Source organism: Anomalospiza imberbis, unplaced genomic scaffold, assembly GCF_031753505.1.
Source record: "Anomalospiza imberbis isolate Cuckoo-Finch-1a 21T00152 unplaced genomic scaffold, ASM3175350v1 scaffold_64, whole genome shotgun sequence".
Taxonomy (NCBI): domain Eukaryota; kingdom Metazoa; phylum Chordata; class Aves; order Passeriformes; family Viduidae; genus Anomalospiza; species Anomalospiza imberbis.
This window is the reverse complement of record NW_027100253.1, coordinates 600,506-622,701: the sequence shown is the minus strand read 5'-3', so window position 1 is coordinate 622,701 and position 22,196 is coordinate 600,506. Positions and strand designations below refer to the sequence as shown.

The window sequence follows — 22,196 nt, the reverse complement described above, 5'->3', positions numbered from 1 at the left end:
TACTTTCCATTTTCCGAAAAAAAGTCTCCACTAGATTTTAAAACAGAAAAGTTATACTGCCTTTTTCAATTACAGCTACTTGTAAGATTTTCCAGAGGTAGCTACAGTTTGGCTTTGACCCTACTATTGCAAAGTGCCAGAAATACCAAATTATAGCAGGGAAAATGTTGTGTGTGCACACATGTATGTGTTTGTCTACAGTCTGCATGAGCAACTGAAAAACATCCAACATAGGCACACAGCAAATCGCATAATTAAAACTTACTGTTATACAGAAGAAAATTATCATTTAAGTAGAAAATAATGGAAGGACAGCAGAGATTTCTCAGTACTAAACCATAATGCTTCATTTAATGAGTAATCCCTGGAGCATATGGATGTTTACCTCGCTCTGGGCAAGCTCAAGTGCATAGACAGACAATTACAATGCTTCAGCTGATGTATGATACCTTGTTAGGCTGCTGTAATGCAGTGACATTCTTTCATGGCCTTACAGAGTGCATTTCTGTATTTGCTTCCATGCCAATACAACCTTTGTCTTTGCAAGATTAAATGGCTGCATGTTCAAAGTTAGAATGCCTGAATCTGAATACACAAAGTCCTGGAAACTTAAAAGCTGGAAACCCTGTCTGCAATCTCTCTGACTTTGGCAGGTACATTGTCTGCATCCACTCTGCCTTCAGAAAAATAAAATATTAGTAAATTTTTTAAAAAGGACAAGATTTTGCAATAGGAAAATCACAATACAATTTGGTTGCATTGCATCTTACATGAATAATTGCTGGATAGCAGACTTATTTACAGCATCCATTGAATACAATTTTTAAAAAATTAATATGTAGATACAGGCTGGAGATTAAGAGTAAATGCTGGCCAATGGCTTCAGAAAGACTCCAGGTTTTGCCTTGGGAGAATGGCAAAAGGAGAAAATATATTGCTAAAGCCTCTCTTCCCACCTCTTTTATACTGCTGCCTCTTGTCAGAATGTAGGGTGCAAAGTTCTGAGACTGGTATTTGGCAAAAGCACAGCTTAAATTATTAAAAAAAAAAAAAGAGGGAAAAGAAAATCTAATGAAACTGCTTTGGTCAATAACACAGAGCTATTGAACACCTCCTTAATGTTGTTAGTCTTCACTTCTCCATGAATTTTGTGAAAGCTGAAGGCAGTACTTCAAACTATTAATCTTCTATGCTTTTAGAGTCTATATACAAATCTTGTTTTTCTAGTCCATATTACCGGACAAGGAAAGTTAAAATACAGAGATTATAAACTCTACTGCTTGGTCATATGGGGAACTCTAGAACCTCAGAAATGCCCACACTTCTGTATTTCTTTCTATGTTTTTGATCCAAAATTCTGGCTATCAATGTGAAAGGAATTTTAAAGTTCTTCTATTAATAACAATCTAAAGATAGAAAAGATTCACGATTCACAAAAAAGTAACCCACGCACACTCAGATACACACACAGTATAGATGGCTGTGCTTTGTTCCACAAGAAACTCTTGTGATTCACAGCACCTGAGTATGAGTTTCCAGGTTTCCATGAACTTACTTCTTAAATATTAAAAACATAATGCATTTAAGAAATTTCTTCCTTTTTTTTTTTTTTTTAATGAAGCCAAATGTAGCAATCAATGGTCATCTATGTTCTGGTTGGCATATTTCACACAAGAGACCCTTGATAATAAACCATGGCTGAAATATCAAAATTCCTTCAAATACTTACCTCTGTTAATGGTAAAAACAGCTGCACTCAAAATCTGCTGCCCGTGATATCACTTACATTCCCACAGGAATATAAATCTCCATGTTTCAAAAAAGGTATTCATCTCAGGGCTCTGGAGAAACACACAGCTTTTTTGTTTGATGCTGCCTGATAGTATTATTGGGTTAACATGATGAAATAGACTCTTTTTTTTCCATGAAGCTTATCTAGTCTCACATTATTAATCTGAAAACAGGCCAAAAGAAAAAACAGGAAGAGAGATACAACAAATTCAGAGCTCAAATATGGTCATTTGGGCCACTGCAGATCTTCAATAGAAGCAATTTAGGATGAGACATGGGAATACAGAAAAAGAAACACAATGAAGAGAGACTACTGAAGGCTGTTTCCTATCTGTTAGAAATCAAAGAGGATCAGAGCAAAAATGAAATTGTCTTGTAGCTGAGGTAATAATGTACCTAATGATCTTGAAATGAAATGTTTAAAAAGCTATATTTCTACCTTTCATTTTAAAAGATGTGCATTTTAATCCCATGAGTAATCCAACAATGATAATTGCAAAACTGTAACATATAATTAAATTCAAACCCAAGATCTATTCCACCCTTGAATCGAAATTATTCCTTTCATCATAGTAAAGGCCTGTTGTTTTTAAAACCTAGTGTCTATATTTATTTCATTTAATTCATAAGCCCCTAGTTATTACTGTAATTTTACTCATACGCCGGTTATCTAATGTGTAATGCTATAGCTGTTTGAAGTGTATTTTCCAAAACCAGAACAGAACTAAGACCCAGAGACACATCACTACCTCTTGCAGAAATGTCACTCATGCTATGAATAAAGCATAAGCTGAGAAAAACATCATTACCCACCAAACAAATAGCATTTACTCAACCAAACCCATGTGTCTGGAGCTGCGCTCCCGAGCTAATTGGAGGCAGATTCTTGTGCCATGCCACAGGACGCAACAGCTGAGAAACCTCTCGAGCTGGTCATGGAGAGCTCAGCACGCTGTGCAAGGGGAATTGCCAAACTCTGGGACAGGAGGCAGGGCCAGAAATCCCAGAAAGCAGGGTGTGGATATTCTCAGTTCAGTCAGAGAGAAAAAGAGAAGGTTTTCTAACCAGGCGAGAGCCTGGGAGACAGTTGGGAAAGAATGTAAATAATTCTCTAATCTATCTTGTTGTTCACATTGTTTATAGATAGGTTCTGCCACCGTGCGTCATTCACTGCACACCAGTGGTGTGAGATGTTTTTACTCTAAGACCAATGAAATCAGTCCACACGATGTTCTCTATAAATGGAGCGGTGCATTTGAAATAGATCGGAGTTCATTCTCTTTGCCTTTGATTTGGAGTCATTTTCGTTCCCGTCCTGCTCTACAGTGACAAGTGAGCAGATACAAAGATAACCTTTGGTTGGAAGGTTCATCCAGAGGCCACCTTTGGCTCAGGGCCTCACTCAGGGCTGTTGTCCAGGCCTTGGCACTTCAGGGACGTGGTTTAGTGCTGGGCTCGACACTGCTGGGTGACCGGCTGGACTGGATGAGCTCAGAGGTCTTTTCCAACAGAAAGGATTCTGTGATTCCATGATTCCATCTGCTGCATTCAGCCAGGTCCATGTTAGCAGCATTCATTTGCTCACAAAGTCTCCTCAGGCCCAGCTCTTGAGGCCTGAGGCTTCAGCTCCTTCAGCTCCTGGTGCTCAGCTGCTCGTGCTGAACGAGACACTCGGAGAGAAGAGCACAGTCCATCCAATTCCTTCTGGGACATGGAGAGGGGAGGCTGTGCAAACAGGAGCAGTGTTTGGTGTGGCCTCCTCTCTGCCCTGCACGCCTTTCAGCGCTTTGAAGCAGCCAAGAGCTTTCTCCAAGAGTGCAATGGAGCAGCTGTTCCTGCTGCCGGGTCTGGCTCTCTCCAGTCTCTGACCTTGCCTGCTTTTGTCCCTCTTGCTGTGCCCTCTGCTCCCCCAGGGCTCGGTGGCTGCTGCCCAGGACTGTGGGACTGGCACAGATCCCGTGGTTGAGACCCTCCTTTCTCTGCCCTTGGAGCTGCCTGGGCACAGCAGCCTTTTCCATCTGGAAGCTCCCCATGGACAGGGAGTCCCCAGCTCCGCTCCTTGCACAAGCTCCAGGAGCCCAGGGCTGCCATCTCAAGTCCCTGCTGGCCCTGGGGGCTCCCAGGTGGGCACAAGTAGGGCAGCACAGCCAGCAGGGAGCCTGTGAGTCTCTTCCAGCCCTGTCTGCTCTGAGTTTGGGCCTTGGAGCCTCAGGTGGCCAAAGGCAGCTGCTGCTGGTCCCTGTGTGTGCCCGTGTTCAGCGGTGCTGCTCCATCAGTCTGTGCCCAGCCACGGGGAAAAGCCTCAGCCCTGCAGGGCCAGGAGCTGCCGGGCTCTGCCTGAGCAGCTCAGCCAGAGGGAAGGGAGCTGCTCCCCACGGGAACCAGGAGCAAAGGGCTGGAGCACCTCGCTCTGGGGCAGAGCCCAACTTCTGTGAGGGAGTAACAGAGTTATTCACGTGCACTGGTGTGTCAGCACTGCAGGTGCTGTGCCTGCAAACACATTCGGGATGTGCAAAAGAATTCTGCAACTCTTGGCTGGATCAGGATGTCAGCAGTGCTGAACTCCAGCTTAGTCCAAAGCAAACACTTGACACCTCTTCTCATATCTGCTAGATTTTTTACCGCAGGGTATCCAGAGAAAAGTAAACAGAGGAGTAAATATTTTCATTGTTTATCAGAAATGTATCTTATTTTGCTGTAAATCTTATTTTTGCTGAAAAATCTGACTTTTGCTGAAAAATCTTACCTATTTTACATGATGTGTTATCTTCTTAAAAAGAAATAGAAAAAAATTTTAAAAATGAGAAAAATATGAAAGAGAAAACAAAAAGAAACAAATGTGTAATGAAATCTTCTGTAACTTTGGATTTAAGAGGTAACTGATCTTTTTAAAAGGAGAACTCATTTACTTTGTGCCTGTTCTGATGGCCTGGATCCATCTTACTGACTGACCCCAGCATTCTTTTTTTAAAGACATTGGGTTTTGTTTCCAATATTAAGATTTATTTTTTTAAATTGGTGTTGAAGCAATAGGAGGATGAGAGATGGATTGTGCACGACTGTGTCTTGAGAACAAAAACATTGCAGTTTGAAACTTGGACCTAAAGTAATTAAAATGAAACTTAGAAATCCCAGTGCATTGTGTGACAGCAGCTTTTCCTATAGGATGTGCAGCATCACAAAGACTTCATCAGTGGGGTTGGGAGTGCTTGGAGCTTTGTCCTGTGCCACTCTGGGATGCCATGAACCAGGACTTCACCTGCCACCAGCCCAGGTCACCCTCTGCCACCGCAGCTCCTTGGACCTTGTGTCCCCAAAGCAGACACAAAGTGTTTCTGCTGCTCCCCCTTTGCACAAACCCACAGAGAGCTGGGATTTTTCCAAGTCTCGTCTCTCCATTGGGCCATATTCCCAAAGAACCAGCAGCACATCCTGATGAATACGGCAAGTTACGTGGATGGTTGTCAGCTCCACTTCCTGCCTAGAAATCCTGAAACTGCTTCTAAATGCTGCTGCTTCAGCTCCTGGACACCTTCTCACACAGAGCTGGGAAAAAAAATCCCCTGGCCACCAGCTAAAAGGTGAGTTATGCCAAAGTTAGAGTACTGTGGGAAATCTCTGTCCCTCCCTGTCCTTTTAATGTATCTGTACATGGGGGTGTGCCTGGATGTGTCTTGTGCACAAAGGAAGGAGCGTGCAAGCAACGGGACTGACACTTTCAGTGTCCATGCTATTCCATACCCATGGGTACAGAGACATTATGGAAACCCTGGCACAGACAGGGCCTTCTGTCCATGGGTAGAGACATCCTAGAGCCCCTGGCACACACAGAGCCTTCTGTCCACGGGTACAGAGACATCCAAGAGCCCCTGGCACACACAGAGCCTTCTGTCCATGGGTACAGAGACATCCAAGAGCCCCTGGCACACACAGGCCTGGCAGCACAGGCTGCTTTCCCCACAGGCTGCAGGAGATGAGAACACAACATTTGCCAACACTGACTGAAAGCCACAGCTCCGGGTGCTCCCCGTGAACCCCAGCTCTGGGACCACTGTCTGCCCCATGCTTCAGGGCTGCAGTGGGAGCCCGGCTGGGCTCTGCCCTGGGGCCATCCTGCAGGGACAGCTGCAAACAGGGAGCATTCCCTTGCCACAAAGAGCCAAGCCATGGCTGCAGGGCAGCTGCTCCAGCCCGGAGTGCACTGCTGAGTGCTGTGCTCTGGGGCTGGGGCTCCCCGCACAGGGGACTGGACTGGTGTGCCACAGGAGACAGAGAAGCTGCAGCTTCAGCATAACTGAGGTGGATGCGTGGGCTGGGAAGAGTGGAGAGGCTCAAGGGGATTCACAGAGCTCATCCTGCTGCAAGGACGAGGAAAAGGGAGTGGGAACTCAGCAGTGAGGACAGCTGAGGGCTGGAAAGCAGCTCTGAATGACACTAAAATCCCACTGGACCTCTGAGACATTGCTGCTCCTCAGCCAGTGACAGGATGAGTCCCTAAGCCTGGGGCTCGGCCTTCCTCATGGTGAGGGGCACCAAGGAAGGCAACAGTGTGATGGAGACTGCCATGGGCTGGGAACTCACTGGGGGACAAGAGGGAGCAGTTGGGAAGTAAAAGGCAGGTGGGGGAGAGAACAGTTCAGAGAAGGGCTGAGCTACAGCTTGAGCAAGCTGCAAAATGTCATTTGGGGTCATCCCAGATTGATTTCATTTCAGAAGCTATTGAACAAGTTTAATTTTTGGGTGGTGTCATGTTTGCCCTTGGAGGTGTACACTCTGCAAACTTGAGCTGTGATGCTGAAATGCTCCAGCAGGTCTGTGCTGCAGGTCACCCCATTTCTTCTTTGGCTGATTGCAGCCCGGTGCTGAGCTCCAGCAGAGCCCTGGCACAGCCCAGAGCAGCCTCAGCACCTGCAGAGCCCGGCTGCAAGGAGAGAAACCAGAAAGCGCCCGTCAGCTGAAGGCTCCTGTCCCCTTGTCCCAGCCGCCCGCAGTGCCCAGGCCATGCTGGCCGTGCCCAGAGCTGTGCCCAGAGCTGCCCATCCCTGCTGCCTTTGGGAGCAGAGCAGGAGGGCAGGACATGTGCCCAGCCTGCAGCCGGCCACGGCACATCCAGCCCTCAGCAGCTGCCCAGAGCAGGATGCTCCTGTGCTCGCTGCCATCTCCCCAAAGCTCTGATCCCACCATGCCAAGCAGACCGGACCCACCTCACGCCATCCCCCGCTGGAAGAAAAGCTGGTCCCAAACGATGTCCTCATCCTTCTCCCAGGGCACGGCCCATCCACGCCACAGCTGCTCCCAAGCACTTCCCCATTCAGACTGGACCCCACCTGGAACGCTTCCTCTAGAAAAACACACAACAAATTATTGAAAATAGATTACAGACAAAAAGGGGAACAAGAAAAAAGGTCAAAAATCTTATCTCTGTCAGGGGCTTAAGGAAGGCCCAACCCCTGCATGCCAGGGAAAAAACCCACCCACAGGTGAGGGAAGCCCAGGCTGTCTCCCTTCCCCCCTGCACTGCCCCCCAAAATAACGGTGATCCCAAAGCAAAGAGGGGCAGTGGAGCAGCCCAAGCCCTTCCTTGCCTGCAAAGCAAAGCAGCCCCTGCACAGGTTCTGGAGTCCCACCTCTGCTCCCACCATGGGGGTTTCTTTGTGTCGGGCTGGCTGCCCCAGCCCCAGCCCCAGCCCGGGGCACGGTGGGTGCTGGGGCTGTTGGCAGGGCCAGGAGCCCACTCCCATTTCATCAGCACCCCAGCTCATCCCCCCAGCCCTGCCAAAAGCAGCCTGGCAGCCGACTGAAGGATCAGCTGCATCCGCCCCAGAAAAGGGGGAACCTTTGGTTCCAGGCCAGGCTGTGCAATGCCCAAATCTGGGAGCATCCCCCTGTGTGTGGACTCACCTTCAAATTCCCTGTGGAGCCTGGCTTTGGAGAAGGTGTCAGAATCAAAGTCCATCATCCTCAGCTGCCGGTGACCAGGTGGAGGAAGAGGTTGTCATCCTTGATGTCGTCCTCACTGTCCCCAGCAGCAACAGCCCCACCTGGTACAGCTTCTCCGGGCTCTGTGGGTGCTGAGGCTGCTCTGGGCTCTGCCAGCTTCTCTCCTTCCCTGGGGAGAGCCCAGGCTGTCAGGGTTCTGCCCAGGCCCCCAGCTGTCAGGGAACCAGGACAAGCAAAACCAGCTCGGATGGTGGCCACCAGTGCTGGGCAGAGCAGCTCAGCTCCAGCACAAGGGCTGCGTGTTCCCATCTGATGACCCCTGGGCAGTGACACAGGCAGGACAAAATGTCTGCGTTCCTTTGCTTCTGATTGCCAAGGCATGTGTGGAGCTGTAACTTACCAGGGCCTTGCATCAAAGTGTGCCTGTGGCTCTCTCCCTTCTTCTAGGGCAGATCAATATCCTGCAGCCAGGGATCACGGAACAGCTCTTCTAATGAGGGCCTGTCCGAGTGCAGCATGGATAAACACCTCCTGATCAGATCTTGGCACTCTGGACAGAGAAACCAGAAACCACCGGTCAGTTGGAGAAGGCTCCTGTTGGCTTTGCCCCACTATTCCCGTGCCCAGACCATGCTGGATGTGCTCAGAGCTGGGCCTAAACTTCCCCATCAATTCCCTGTTTTGGAGGAGAGCAGGAGAGCAGGACATGTGCCACCTCCTCAGCAGCTGCCAGAGAGGGATGCTCACGAGCTGCTGCTGTCTCCCAGCACTGGTATTGCCCCTGTGGCCAGAGATGAGGATCCACCTTGAGAGAGCCGTCTTGGCAGCGAGAGCTCATGGTCACAGCTGATGTTCCAGCCCCTCCTGAAAGGGTGCTCCCCGCAGACCATCTGGTGCAGCAGGATGCCCAGGGACCAGATGGTAGCTGGCTTGCCGTAGTACCAGCCAAACTGGGTCCATTCCGGGGGGCTGTATGACCGTGTTCCTATGGAATACAGATGGGGTTCATCAGGGGGACGCTGCTGCTCCCTGAGCCTGACCCCAGCATCCCTGGGTGTGTGGGGGCCGCCCCAGTGGCACACGGGGTGACCGCTGCCCTCTCGCCAGCACCTGGGACTTGTGTACAGACTCGGGGATGGAAATGAAGCCACTGGGGTTGGAAGAGAGCAGTGGAAGCCCTGGCAAGGCCCGACCATGAGGAGGAAAATCCCACTCAGTGCTTGGGAAAACCATGCCCTCATCCTCCCTGCCTGCACTGCCCCAAAAACCATTATGAAGCCAAAAGAAACCAGGTGAGTGGAGCAGTCCAAGCCCTTTCTCACCTGCACCCCAAACTGGCTGGGACACAGGTTCTGGCCACCCCTCTCTGCTACCCCACCCATGGTGTTTTTGTTGGGCTGGCTGCCCAGCCCTAGCCTCAGTCCTGCCCAGAGTGGTGGGCAAAGGCTGCCAGCAGGGCTGGAAGCTGGCTCCCCACCCAGCCCTGCTCAAAAGCAGCTCAGCTGAAATCTCAGTGCCATGAAGGGCAGCAAAAGGGAGAATCCCCGCTGCCACACCCAGCTTGGGCTGTGTGGTGTTGGGCCATGAGATGACGGGACTGAGAGCACACCCCTGCGTGGGCTCACCTGCAAAGCGAGTGTAGGCTGTGTCCTGCAGGTAGGTGCCACAGCCAAAGTCAATCAATTTGGCCTGCCCGGTGGCCAGGTCAACCAGGATGTTCTTGGGCTTGATGTCTCTGTGCAGGACCCCGCAGCTGGTGCAGTGCCGCACGGCCTCCAGCACCTGGCGGAACAGATCCCGCGCCAACTCCTCGGACAGGACCACCCGTTCCCGAATGAAATGGTGCAGGTCCTGAGAGTGCTCTGGGCGTTCCAGCACCATCACGATGTCGTTGGGGAGCTCAAGCCATTCCAGCAGCTGGACGACACCGGGAAAGCCAGTGGAGACCTTGTCCAGCAGCACGACCTCCAGGGGTGCGCTGGTGCCGTCGGGCTGCGGGAGGAGCGCGATGCCATCAGTGGGGCTGATGCCGTGCCGGGGGTCGGGAACCCCTCACCCAGCCCGGGATGCTCTGCGCCCTGCGCTGGCCCTACGCCCGCTCTCCCTCGAGGTGTCCTGGTGGCTTCCACCCTGCCGGGCCTCGGCTCATCCCTGCCCAGCTTCTGCCGCTGGCCCCGCTCACTCACCAGCTCGCCCCAGTGCCGGACGCGGTTCCGTGGCACCCTTTTGATGGCCACCTGCGAGCAAGGGAGAGCAGCGAGTTGAGCTCGCCCGCCTGCCCTGCGCAGCCCCATCCCCCTCCTCCTCCTCCACCTCCTCCTCCTCCTCCTCCTCCTCCGCCCCCTTCTCCTGCGCCCGCCGCCTGCCCCGCCGCTCACCGGGGCGCCGTCCGAGAGCCGCGTGGCTGCGAAGACGCTGCCGAAGCCGCCGCTGCCCAGCAGCGAACCCAGCCGGTACCGCTCCTGCAGGGCCTCCTCCTGCGCCTTCCCTGCGGGCGGGACGCGGCTGTCAGCGCTCGGCCCGGGGCCAGGAGCGGCTCCCGAGCGCTCCCCGAGCGCCCCGGGCCGGCCCTTCCCAGGCGTTCTGTCCCTGGAACGGGACAGCGGCGGCTCGGGGCCGACGGCCGCGCTGCTGAGCGGCGGAGCTCGGGCCGGGGAAGCCGCAGCGGGGGCGGCGGGAGCGGCCGCGCCGCGTGTGTCCTCCGCGGGGCCCGGGAGGAGCCGGGGCCGGGGCCGGGACTGGAGCCCACGTCGGGGCCGGGGCCGGGCTCGGGCCAGGCGGAGCCAGAGGGCGGCGGTGCCGCCCGAGCTCCAGGCACTGATGCCCGCCCAGCAGCGCCACCGCCAGCACGACCAGAGCCGGGCGGAGGCGAGACCCCGGCGGGACGGCCGGGGACGGGGACGGGGACGGGGCCGGGAACCGGGACGGGGACAGGGCCGGGTCCGGGGCCGGGAACCGGGGCGGGGACGGGGCCGGGTCCGGGGCCGGGAACCGGGGCGGGGACGGGGCCGCCCCGCCCGGGGCCGGGGGCGGGCTGGGGACATGGCCCGGCAAGGGGAGAGGGGGACTGGGAGAGGAGGGGACACCGGGAAAGGGAGAGCGGGAGAGGGTGCGGGACAGCGGGCGAGGGAGTCCTCAAAGTGACTGGTTTTGCTGCTTTCGCTGCTGCTTTCGCTGCTGCTGCTGCTGCTGCGACTGCCGCCGCTGCCGCTGCCGCTGCAACTGAAGCTCCGGGGCCGTTTGTCCCCGTGTCCGTTTTTCCGTTGCCTGCTCGCCCCCGCGCCCAGCCCCCCGCTCCCCGGGGGCAGCCCCTGAGCCTGTCCAAACACGGGAACTTTGCCCTGGTCAGCCCCGACCCAGAGTCTGGACTCCTACACAGGGGAACAGGAATCCCCTCGGTCGCTGCCATGCATTGTCCCCGCTGAGGATCAAACCCTATCGGGGCACATTCCCTGAATGCAGAATTTGTACCTGACCCAGGCACTGCATTTACATCTCCAGCAATGGTTAAAAAAAAAAAAAAAAACAAACCACAAAAAAACCCAAAAAAACAAACGGGGAAGGCAAACTGTGTGTAGCTCATGGTATTTTAGAGTGTCTAAAATTCGCCAAGTCATGGATCTTAGAGATGAGATCTATTTGGATTAAGGGGATGGAGCAGTAGTGCAAGATGGAAAAGAGGAGCATAAAAATAAACAGAGAAAAACATCTTCAGTTGTTTCTTTCCATTTTCATTTCATTTCTTAAAAGCTGTTTCAGTTTTCCCAGAATCTTCTCCACACTCCTGTTTGCTCTTTCCAGGAACCTTTCCTGGAGAACGAGGTGCAGCTTCTGTCACAAGATGTGCCACCAGCTGCAGCTTCTCTAGGCTTTCCACACCTTGTGTGCAGCTCAACTCTTGCAGCACAGCAGGAGAAATGTTTGAAGAACTTGACAGCTTGTTCTTTCTTTTCCTTGTGGGCTGGGCAGTTGTGCCATTGGTAAGGTTTTCATTGTTACCGTTTTACCCTAAGAAACCATGAGGGGCTACCAGGAATTGTCAGGGAATGCAAGCCTGACTGAATGCAGAGAAAGAATCTGGAGAGCCTGCATCCAGAAATGGAGAGCTGTGTGATAATCATTGCAACATCGCCATGGGCATCTTGAAAGTGATCTAGAAGATGGCTCACAGGGGCTCAGCACTGGCAGGGGCTGTGGGGTGTCCCAGAGGGGGCTGTGTCACAGCAGCGCCTCTGTGGCTGTGTCACGGAGGCACAGAGCAGCTGTGATGTCAGAGAGGGGCTGTGTGACAGCACAGCGTGGGTTGTGTGAGGTCACAGACTGGGCTATGACATCACAGAGCGTGTTGTGTGAGGTCATCAAGCAGCTATGGCATGATAGAGGGGACAGTGTGACATCAGAGAGCAGGCTGTGACATCATGGCATGGCTGTATGACATCATAGAGCGGGCAGTGAGGTCAAAGTGTGTGCTGTGACATCACTGAGTGGCAGTATGACATCACAGGGAGGGTTTTGTGACATCACTGAGGGGCTTGTGACATAGCACAGCAGGGTGTGACATCATAGTGTGAGGCCATAGGGCAGACTCTGCCGTCATGTAGAGAGTGGCTCTGTGACATCAGAGTGTGGGTTGTGACATCACCGAGTTGGCTGTGTGACATCATAGAGCAGGCTATGACATCATGGAACAGACTGTGATGTCACATGATGACTTTGTGTCGTCATAGTACAGGGTGAATTTCTGACATCACAGAATCTTCTGTAACAGCACAGGTTTGTGACATCACAGAGTGACATCGCAGAGTTGGGCCTATGACATCACAAGGGAGCTATGTGGCATCCAAGAGTGGGTTGTGACACCCCAGGGGCTGTGTGACATCACAGGGGCTGTGTGAGGTCACTGGGGAGGTGACTCTGCCCCAGCCCCCCCTCCCATTTCCCCCAGAGAAGTCCAACGCTGCTCGTGCACAGCGGGGTCCCCTGTCCCCCCGGGTCCCCCCGTCCCCGGCGCCGCAGCCTCCCCCAGAGGATGTTCCACGAGATCGAGCCCAGAGCCTGACACAGGGCCATGGGGGGCGGGACAGGGGACAGGGACCCCCCGGCAGCGTCCCCGTGTGCCCCAGGGCCAGAGCCTGGCCCAGGGCTCCTTCACCCTGTTGCCAACGAGGGCTTGAGAGCGCTGAAAAAATCCCCAGCAAGGGAGCAGCAAAAACCAGATTTAATATTGAGCAACAGCACCACAAAGTTCCTTGGCAAGAGTCACTCTGCTCCTGACTGGACACTTCAGGCACAAAAAAGGAAACAAAGCAACAACAAAACCAAATAAATTCCAGGCAATTAAATCAGAAATAAACCGAGAACTGGGGCTTTCATTCCTATGGAAAAGAGCTGTCCTTCTTCCTGCAGGTGCCCGTGGCCACAGCTGGGATTTCACCTCCCACACTGCCTGTTGTGACAGACTGGAGGAGATTGTGGGCTGGAAACCTTTTGTGTGTGGGGGAGGAAGGGGCAGGTCCAGCCTTGCCCTGCCCTGGAACCCCATGCCACACAGCCCCTGTGATGTCATACAACCGCCTGTGATGTCACACAGCCCCTCTGATGTCACGCAGCCCCTGTGATGTCGCACAGCTGCCCTGTAATGTCACACAGCCCACTCGGAGATGTAACAGGCCACCTGTGATTTCATACAGGTGCCCTGTGATGTCACAGCCTGCTCTTTGAGGTCCCAGTGTGCTCTGTGATGTCACAACATCTGCCCTGTGATGTCACAGCCCAGGCTGTGATGTCACAGACACCCTGTGATGTCACAGCCAGCTCTATGATGGCACAGCTACCTTTGTGATGTTATGCAGCCTCGCTGTGATGTCACAGCCTGCTCTGTGATTTCACAGTCAGCTCTGTGATGTCACAACCCACTCTCTATGGTCTCAGCCTTCTCTGTGGCATCACACCGCTGCTCTGTGATGTCACAGAGCCCTTTTCTATGATGGCAGAGTCTTCTCTGTGGCCTCACAGCCCATTCTGTGATGTCACACAGCCAGCCTGTAATGTCACAGCCAACTTTGTGACATCACAACCTCCTCTGTGATGTCACAGCCTGCTCTGTGATGTCACAGCCTGCTCTCTGATGTCACAGCCTGCTCTCTGATGGCAGAACTCACTTAACATGTCACACAGCACCTCTGTGGTCACACAGACCCACTGTGTGATGTCACAACACCTTCAGTGATGGAACACAGCCACTCTATAATGTCACAGCACACTCTTTGACCTTACAGCTTGCTCTGCTCTGTGATGTCATACAGGCATGCTCTGATGTCACAGCCTGCTCTGTGATGTCGCATAATAAACCAGAGATGTCACAGCCAACTATATGATGCCACAACCTGGTCTGTGATGTCACACAATGACAGAATCACAGAATTGCTGGGTTGGAAGAGACCTTTAAGGTCATCAAGTCCAACCCATGCCCTAACACCACCTCAGCTAAACCATGGCACCGAGTGCCACATCCAGTCTTTTTTTAAACACATCCCATGATGGTGACTCCACCACCTCCCTGGACAGACAAGTCCAGTAATTTATCACCCTTTCCATAATAAAACTTTTTTCCTAATCTCTGACCTAAATTTCCCTTGGTGCAGCTTAAGACTGTGTCCTCTTGTTCAGTCAGTTGCTGTGAGGAGAAAGAGACCGACCCCCACCCGACTGCAACCACCTTTCAGAGAGTGTAGAGAGTGATAAGGTCACCTCTGAGTCTTCTCCAAGCTAAACAACCCCAGCTCCCTCAGTCATTCCTCACAGGACTTGTGTTCCAGACCCCTCACCAGCCTTGTTGTCCTTCTTTGGACACGCTCCAGCCCCTCCATGTCCTTCCCAAATTGGGGAGCCCAGAACTGGACACGGCACTCGAGGCAGAGTGCCAGTACAGGGGAGGAATGCCAAGCACACCAGTGCCAAGTACAGGGGAAGAATGACCTCTCTGCTCCTGCTGGCCACACCATTCCTGATCCAGGCCAGGAGCCATTGGCCTTCTTGGCCACCAGGGCACACTGCTGGCTCGTGTTCAGCCTGCTGTCGACCAGTGGCCCCAGGTCCCTTTCTGCCTGGGCACTGTCCAGCCACGCCGACCCCAGCCTAGAGCAGTGCAGGGAGTTATTGTGGCCAAAATGCAGGACTGGGCACTTGGATTTATTAAACTTCATCCTATTGGATTCTACCCATCCATCCAACTGTTCCAGGTGTCCCTGCAGAGCCCTCCTGCCTTCCAACAGATGGACATGTGCTCCCAGCTTAGTGTCATCTGCAGATTTACCAATGAAAGCCTCAATGCCTTCATCCATGTGGTCAATAAAAATATTGAACAGAGCCGGCCCAGCACAGAGCCCTGAGGGACAGCACTGGTGACTGTCCCCAGCTGGATGCAGCACCGCTCACCACCACTCTCTGGGCCGGCCATCCAGCCAGTTCTGAACCCAGCACAGAGTGCTCCTGGCCCAGCCGTGGGCTGCAGCTTTTCCAGGAGTGTGCTGTGGGAGACAGTGCCAAAGGCCTTGCTGGAGTCCAAACAGACACATCCACAGCCTGTCCTGCATCCACCAGGACGGTCACCTGGTCATGAAAGGAGACCAGGTTGGTCAAACACGACCTAGCCCTCCTAAACTCCTGCTGGCTGGGTCTGACACCCTGGCCATCTGTCACGATCTGCTTGTGCGGGGTGTCGTGATGGTTCTTTTCACCAATCCCAAAAGTGCAAAACGGCAAACAGCAAGAGACTATCAGTTAATCACAACAAATGCACCTTTATTAAGGGCCAAAACAGTAAATGCGATAGTGGGGATCAGAAAGGAGATAAAAGGATAGAGAGAGAGAGAGAGAAAAGAGGGGGATGGGAATAGCTACCAACACAGGCGAGATCCTCACAGTTATAGTCCACAGAGGAAAGAGGGGGGAACATGCTGGACAATGAGAGTCTATTGTGATTGCTGTGGGGGAACAGGTGAGTCCACTGAAACCACCAAGGCAGGACAAACACAATGAAGAATAAGTCCGTTGGAATTACTGAAGAAGAACAGGTCGTGTCATTAGTGGTTTCCCCTCTCCCTGTGGGAGGGGTCTCAGTCTCAGTCCTTGGGAGGAGGGTTTTCCATCTCCGTCCGTCTGTCACAGTGGTCACGGGGCAGATGAGAGGTCTTCCGTGAGAGATCATTAGGGTCACCCTAAAAGTTCATTCAGATTCAGGAGGAGAGTGGGCAAATATGCAGTAGGCCGTTCCTTGGTGGGTTCATGCCAAGTCCTTGCCAATTCCTTGCCAACTCCTTGCCAGGCCTTGTTCGGAACAGCTAACGTAACGGTACAGCAACTGCACCTGCACTGCCGCTCTCTCCAAGCCGGTACTGAAATGGGGGAAGGGGTTTTTGCTTGTGGCAACCGGTAGGCAAATGTGGGGGCTTCAGACGGCCTCTTACACCTTCCCCGAGCTGTCTGCAGAGCAATCCACATCAGCCCAGGCCGGGCTGGTCAGTGGCCGGACAGTTCCATTGACTGGACGCGGCTCTGGACGCTTCCCTTGGAGCGACTCCAGGGAGGGAACGCTGGGGCTGTCACCACTGGGGTGCCACAGACAAGGGAACGCTGGGGCTGTCACCCTGGGGTGTCACAGACAGGGGAAAGCTGGGGCTGTCACCGCTGGGGTGTCACAGGCAGGGGAGCGCTGGGGCTGTCACTTCTGGGTGTCACAGACAGGGGAACACTGGGGCTGCCCCGCTCCTGCCCTGTCCCCAGCAGCTCTGCCAGCGCCTCGAAGGGACACAAAGGCTGATCCAAAGGGTGAGAATTTAAGAAGGGGCTGAGCTGGGAGGGACCCATTGGGATCATCAAGTCCAGCCCCCAGCCCTGCACAGACGCCCCAACAATCGCAGCCCGTGAAGCCCCGGGAGCGGGGTCCAACGGCTCCTGGAACTCCAACAGCCTCTGGGCTATGCCCATTCCTTGTGGAGCCTGGGCAGTGCCTGAGCCCCCTCTTGGGGAAGAAGCTTTTGCTGATCTCCAGCCCAGCCCTGCCCTGGCCCAGCTCCAGCCGTTCCCTTGGGTCTTGTCCCTGCTCACCTGGGCAGAGATCAGAACTTGCCCACAGAAGCTGTGGCTGCCCCTGGATCCCTGGCAGTGTCCAAGGCCAGGTTGGACAGGGCTTTGACCAGCCTGGGATAGTGGAAGGGGGCATGGAAGGAGATGAACTTGAAGGTCTTTTCCAAGCCAAGCCCTTCTGTGATTCTGTGATTTTGGGGGAGATGCTGAAGCTCTGTCTCGGCTTTATCTCACCCAGAGTCTGGACCCAGCAGCAGCCATGGGTGGGATCATCTCCTCCTCCCTCTCCCTGTGGCTGGAACTCACCCAATGGCAGCAACTGAATAATGTCCCTCACGGGGCAGTGAGTGCCAGAAAGGAGCATTGCTCCTCGGGGAAACACAATGTCCTTGGACTTCAGCAGAGCGTTGAAATGGGCCTCCTCGAGCACCTCAGCCCCACTGAAATCTCCTCTTAGTGGACTCAGCCCCAGAGATCTCCCAGTGCAGCTGCAGAGGAGTCGCTGTCAGGAGGAGGGACAATTATCAAAAGCTGATGTAGATCAAAACAAGCTCTGGCACCATTCCACATTTTTGTTTGCCACTGGGAAATAAATACAGATGTCCCCATGCCACAATCTCAGTCCCCCCAGGGTTCCTGGGTTTGGTTTTATCCCCTGGTATGGAGACACGGGAGCTCTCCCAGCTGGACAGGGTGTCAGGAATCCCTTCCTGAGCTTGACACCCTTGGAGAGGGTGGACAAGGAGGTTCCTTGCTGAGGGAGACTGTGCGGGTTTTGGAAACAGGCCAGACCTAGAGAAGGCTCCTTCTACAGCTCCTCAGCACCTGGTAATCCCATGTCTTTATTTGTGTGACTGTCTTGTCAGGGCAGGGAGAGGAAGAGAGGAGCCTCCTTGGGCCAGGGAGAGGAGGCAGAGACACCAAAAGCAGGAGTCCCAAAGGGATCTGGGCAGCTCATGATCCAATGGCTGCAGTAGGTGTGCCATTCCTAAATCCAGTTTGGGAGAGTCACGGCCGTGTTACTGTGTAAGCTCTGAGGTATCTGCTGGTGGGAGATGCTCAGGTTCATCCTGTTTGCATCCCCAGTTCCTGCTGAGCCGGTTTTAAACAGCGCCAGGGGATGCTCCTGGCACTGACCCTGGCATGGCTCAGGGTGCTCCCAGGTGCCTCAGGCTGCTGTGACACCGCTGCACACGGGAGGCAAGAGTGGCAGGGGCTGTGCTGAAAGTCAGCTCCATGTGCTGCTGCTGCTGCTGGGTGTCATTTGTCCAGCCCTGCCCCAGAGTCAGGGATCAGATCCAGGCCCTGCTGCTGCTCCCTCGGGATCAGCCCCACTTTGGGTGCTGCTGTCAGGACCAGCAGAAGCGGTGGCTGGAGCAGCGGGTGCTGACAGTGCCCCAAGCCCCGGGGCCGGAGGAGTCCCTGGGCTGGGGCTGGGAGGGAGCTGCTCCAGCCCGGAGTGCACAGCTGAGTGCTGTGCTCTGGGGCTGGGGCTCCCCGCACAGGGGACTGGACTGGTGTGCCACAGGAGACAGAGAAGCTGCAGCTTCAGCCTTACTGAGGTGGGTGCATGGGCTGGGAAGAGTGGAGAGGCTCAAGGGGATTCACAGAGCTCATCCTGCTGCAAGGACGAGGAAAAGGGAGTGGGAACTCAGCAGTGAGGACAGCTGAGGGCTGGAAAGCAGCTCTGAATGACACTAAAATCCCACTGGACCTCTGAGACATTGCTGCTCCTCATCCAGTGACAGGATGAGTCCCCAAGCCTGGGGCTCGGCCTTCCTCATGGTGAGGGGCACCAAGGAAGGCAACAGTGTGATGGAGACTGCCATGGGCTGGGAACTCACTGGGGGACAAGAGGGAGCAGTTGGGAAGTAAAAGGCAGGTGGGGGAGAGAACAGTTCAGAGAAGGGCTGAGCTACAGCTTGAGCAAGTTGCAAAATATCATTTGGGGTCATCCCAGATTGATTTCATTTCAGAAGCTTTTGAACAAGTTTAATTTTTGGGTGGTGTCATGTTTGCCCTTGGAGGTGTACACTCTGCAAACTTGAGCTGTGATGCTGAAATGCTCAAGCAGGTCTGTGCTGCAGGTCACCCCATTTCTTCTTTGGCTGATTGCAGCCCGGTGCTGAGCTCCAGCAGAGCCCTGGCAGAGCCCAGAGCAGCCTCAGCACCCGCAGAGCCCGGCTGCAAGGAGAGAAACCAGAAAGCGCCCGTCAGCTGAAGGCTCCTGTCCCCTTGTCCCAGCCGCCCGCAGTGCCCAGGCCATGCTGGCCGTGCCCAGAGCTGTACCCAGAGCTGCCCATCCCTGCTGCCTGTGGAAGCAGAGCAGGAGGGCAGGACATGTGCCCAGCCTGCAGCCAGCCACAGCACATCCAGCCCTCAGCAGCTGCCCAGAGCAGGATGCTCCTGTGCTCGCTGCCATCTCCCCAAAGCTCTGATCCCACCATGCCAAGCAGACAGGACCCACCTCACGCCATCCTCCGCTGGAAGAAAAGCTGGTCCCAAACGATGTCCTCATCCTTCTCCCAGGGCACGGCCCATCCACGCCACAGCTGCTCCCAAGCACTTCCCCATCCAGACTGGACCCCACCTGGAACGCTTCCTCTAGAAAAACACACAACAAATTATTGAAAATAGATTACAGACAAAAAGGGGAACAAGAAAAAAGGTCAAAAATCTTATCTCTGTCAGGGGCTAAGGAAGGCCCAACCCCTGCAGGCCAGGGAAAAACCCACCCACAGGTGAGGGAAGCCCAGGTTTTCTCCCTTCCCCGCTTCACTGCCCTCCAAAATAACGGTGATCCCAAAGCAAACAGGGGCAGTGGAGCAGCCCAAGCCCTTCCTTGCCTGCAAAGCAAAGCAGCCCCTGCACAGGTTCTGGAGTCCCACCTCTGCTCCCACCATGGGGGTTTCTTTGTGTCGGGCTGGCTGCCCCAGCCCCAGCCCCAGCCCGGGGCACGGTGGGTGCTGGGGCTGTTGGCAGGGCCAGGAGCCCACTCCCATTTCATCAGCACCCCAGCCCATCCCCCCAGCCCTGCCAAAAGCAGCCTGGCAGCTGACTGAAGGATCAGCTGCATCCGCCCCAGCAATGGGGGAACCTTTGGTTCTCGGCCAGGCTGTGCAATGCCCAAATCTGGGAGCATCCCCCTGCGTGTGGACTCACCTGCAAATTCCCTGTGGAGCCTGGCTTTGGAGAAGGTGTCAGAATCAAAGTCCATCATCCTCAGCTGCCGGTGACCAGGTGGAGGAAGAGGTTGTCATCCTTGATGTCGTCCTCACTGTCCCCAGCAGCAACAGCCCCACCTGGTACAGCTTCTCCAGGGGCTTCTTCTCCTTCCCTGGGGGGAGCCCAGGCTGTCTGGGTTCTGCCCAGGGCCCCAGCTGTCAGGGAACCAGGACAAGCAAAACCAGTTCGGATGGTGGCCAGCAGTGCTGGGCAGAGCAGCTCAGCTCCAGCACAAGGGCTGCGTGTTCCCATCTGATGACCCCTGGGCAGTGACACAGGCAGGACAAAATGTCTGCGTTCCTTTGCTTCTGATTGCCAAGGCATGTGTGGAGCTGTAACTTACCAGGGCCTTGCATCAAAGTGTGCCTGTGGCTCTCTCCCTTCTTCTAGGGCAGATCAATATCCTGCAGCCAGGGATCACGGAACAGCTCTTCTAATGAGGGCCTGTCCGAGTGCAGCATGGATAAACACCTCCTGATCAGATCTTGGCACTCTGGACAGAGAAACCAGAAACCACCGGTCAGTTGGAGAAGGCTCCTGTTGGCTTTGCCCCACTATTCCCGTGCCCAGACCATGCTGGATGTGCTCAGAGCTGGGCCTAAACTTCCCCATCAATTCCCTGTTTTGGAGGAGAGCAGGAGAGCAGGACATGTGCCACCTCCTCAGCAGCTGCCAGAGAGGGATGCTCACGAGCTGCTGCTGTCTCCCAGCACTGGTATTGCCCCCGTGGCCAGAGATGAGGATCCACCTTGAGAGAGCCGTCCTGGCAGCGAGAGCTCATGGTCACAGCTGATGTTCCAGCCCCTCCTGAAAGGGTGCTCCCCGCAGACCATCTGGTGCAGCAGGATGCCCAGGGACCAGATGGTAGCTGGCTTGCCGTAGTACCAGCCAAACTGGGTCCATTCCGGGGGGCTGTATGACCGTGTTCCTATGGAATACAGATGGGGTTCATCAGGGGGACGCTGCTGCTCCCTGAGCCTGGCTCCAGCATCCCTGGGTGTGTGGGGGCCGCCCCAGTGGCACACGGGGTGACCGCTGCCCTCTCGCCACCACCTGGGACTTGTGTACAGACTCGGGGATGGAAAAGAAGCCACTGGGGTTGGAAGAGAGCAGTGGAAGCCCTGGCAAGGCCCGACCATGAGGAGGAAAATCCCACTCAGTGCTTGGGAAAACCATGCCCTCATCCTCCCTGCCTGCACTGCCCCAAAAACCATTATGAAGCCAAAAGAAACCAGGTGAGTGGAGCAGTCCAAGCCCTTTCTCACCTGCACCCCAAACCGGCTGGGACACAGGTTCTGGCCACCCCTCTCTGCTACCCCACCCAGGGGTGTTTTTGTTGGGCTGGCTGCCCAGCCCTAGCCTCAGTCCTGCCCAGAGTGGTGGGCAAAGGCTGCCAGCAGGGCTGGAAGCTGGCTCCCCACCCAGCCCTGCTCAAAAGCAGCTCAGCTGAAATCTCAGTGCCATGAAGGGCAGCAAAAGGGAGAATCCCCGCTGCCACACCCAGCTTGGGCTGTGAGGTGTTGGGCCATGAGATGACGGGATTGAGAGCACACCCCTGTGTGGGCTCACCTGCAAAGCGAGTGTAGGCTGTGTCCTGCAGGTAGGTGCCACAGCCAAAGTCAATCAATTTGGCCTGCCCGGTGGCCAGGTCAACCAGGATGTTCTTGGGCTTGATGTCCCTGTGCAGGACCCCGCAGCTGGTGCAGTGCCGCACGGCCTCCAGCACCTGGCGGAACAGATCCCGCGCCAACTCCTCGGACAGGACCACCCGTTCCCGAATGAAATGGTGCAGGTCCTGAGAGTGCTCTGGGCGTTCCAGCACCATCACGATGTCGTTGGGGAGCTCAAGCCATTCCAGCAGCTGGACGACACCGGGAAAGCCAGTGGAGACCTTGTCCAGCAGCACGACCTCCAGGGGTGCGCTGGTGCCGTCGGGCTGCGGGAGGAGCGCGATGCCATCAGTGGGGCTGATGCCGTGCCGGGGGTCGGGAACCCCTCACCCAGCCCGGGATGCTCTGCGCCCTGCGCTGGCCCTACGCCCGCTCTCCCTCGAGGTGTCCTGGTGGCTTCCACCCTGCCGGGCCTCGGCTCATCCCTGCCCAGCTTCTGCCGCTGGCCCCGCTCACTCACCAGCTCGCCCCAGTGCCGGACGC

At 54.7% G+C, this 22,196-nt stretch overlaps 1 protein-coding gene across 1 annotated transcript; it reads right to left on the bottom strand.

The window, feature by feature from the left end:
- Positions 1–16,195: 16,195 nt before the first annotated feature.
- Positions 16,196–21,984, bottom strand: LOC137467453 (serine/threonine-protein kinase pim-1-like). The gene is made up of 3 exons (XM_068178952.1): positions 21,613–21,984; positions 20,734–20,971; positions 16,196–16,340 (listed from the first exon to the last, which is right to left on the bottom strand). The coding sequence occupies exons 1-3, from the start codon at positions 21,866–21,868 to the stop codon at positions 16,196–16,198; spliced, it is 639 nt and encodes a 212-aa protein (XP_068035053.1). The 5' UTR covers positions 21,869–21,984.
- Between the last annotated feature and the right edge of the window lie 212 nt (positions 21,985–22,196).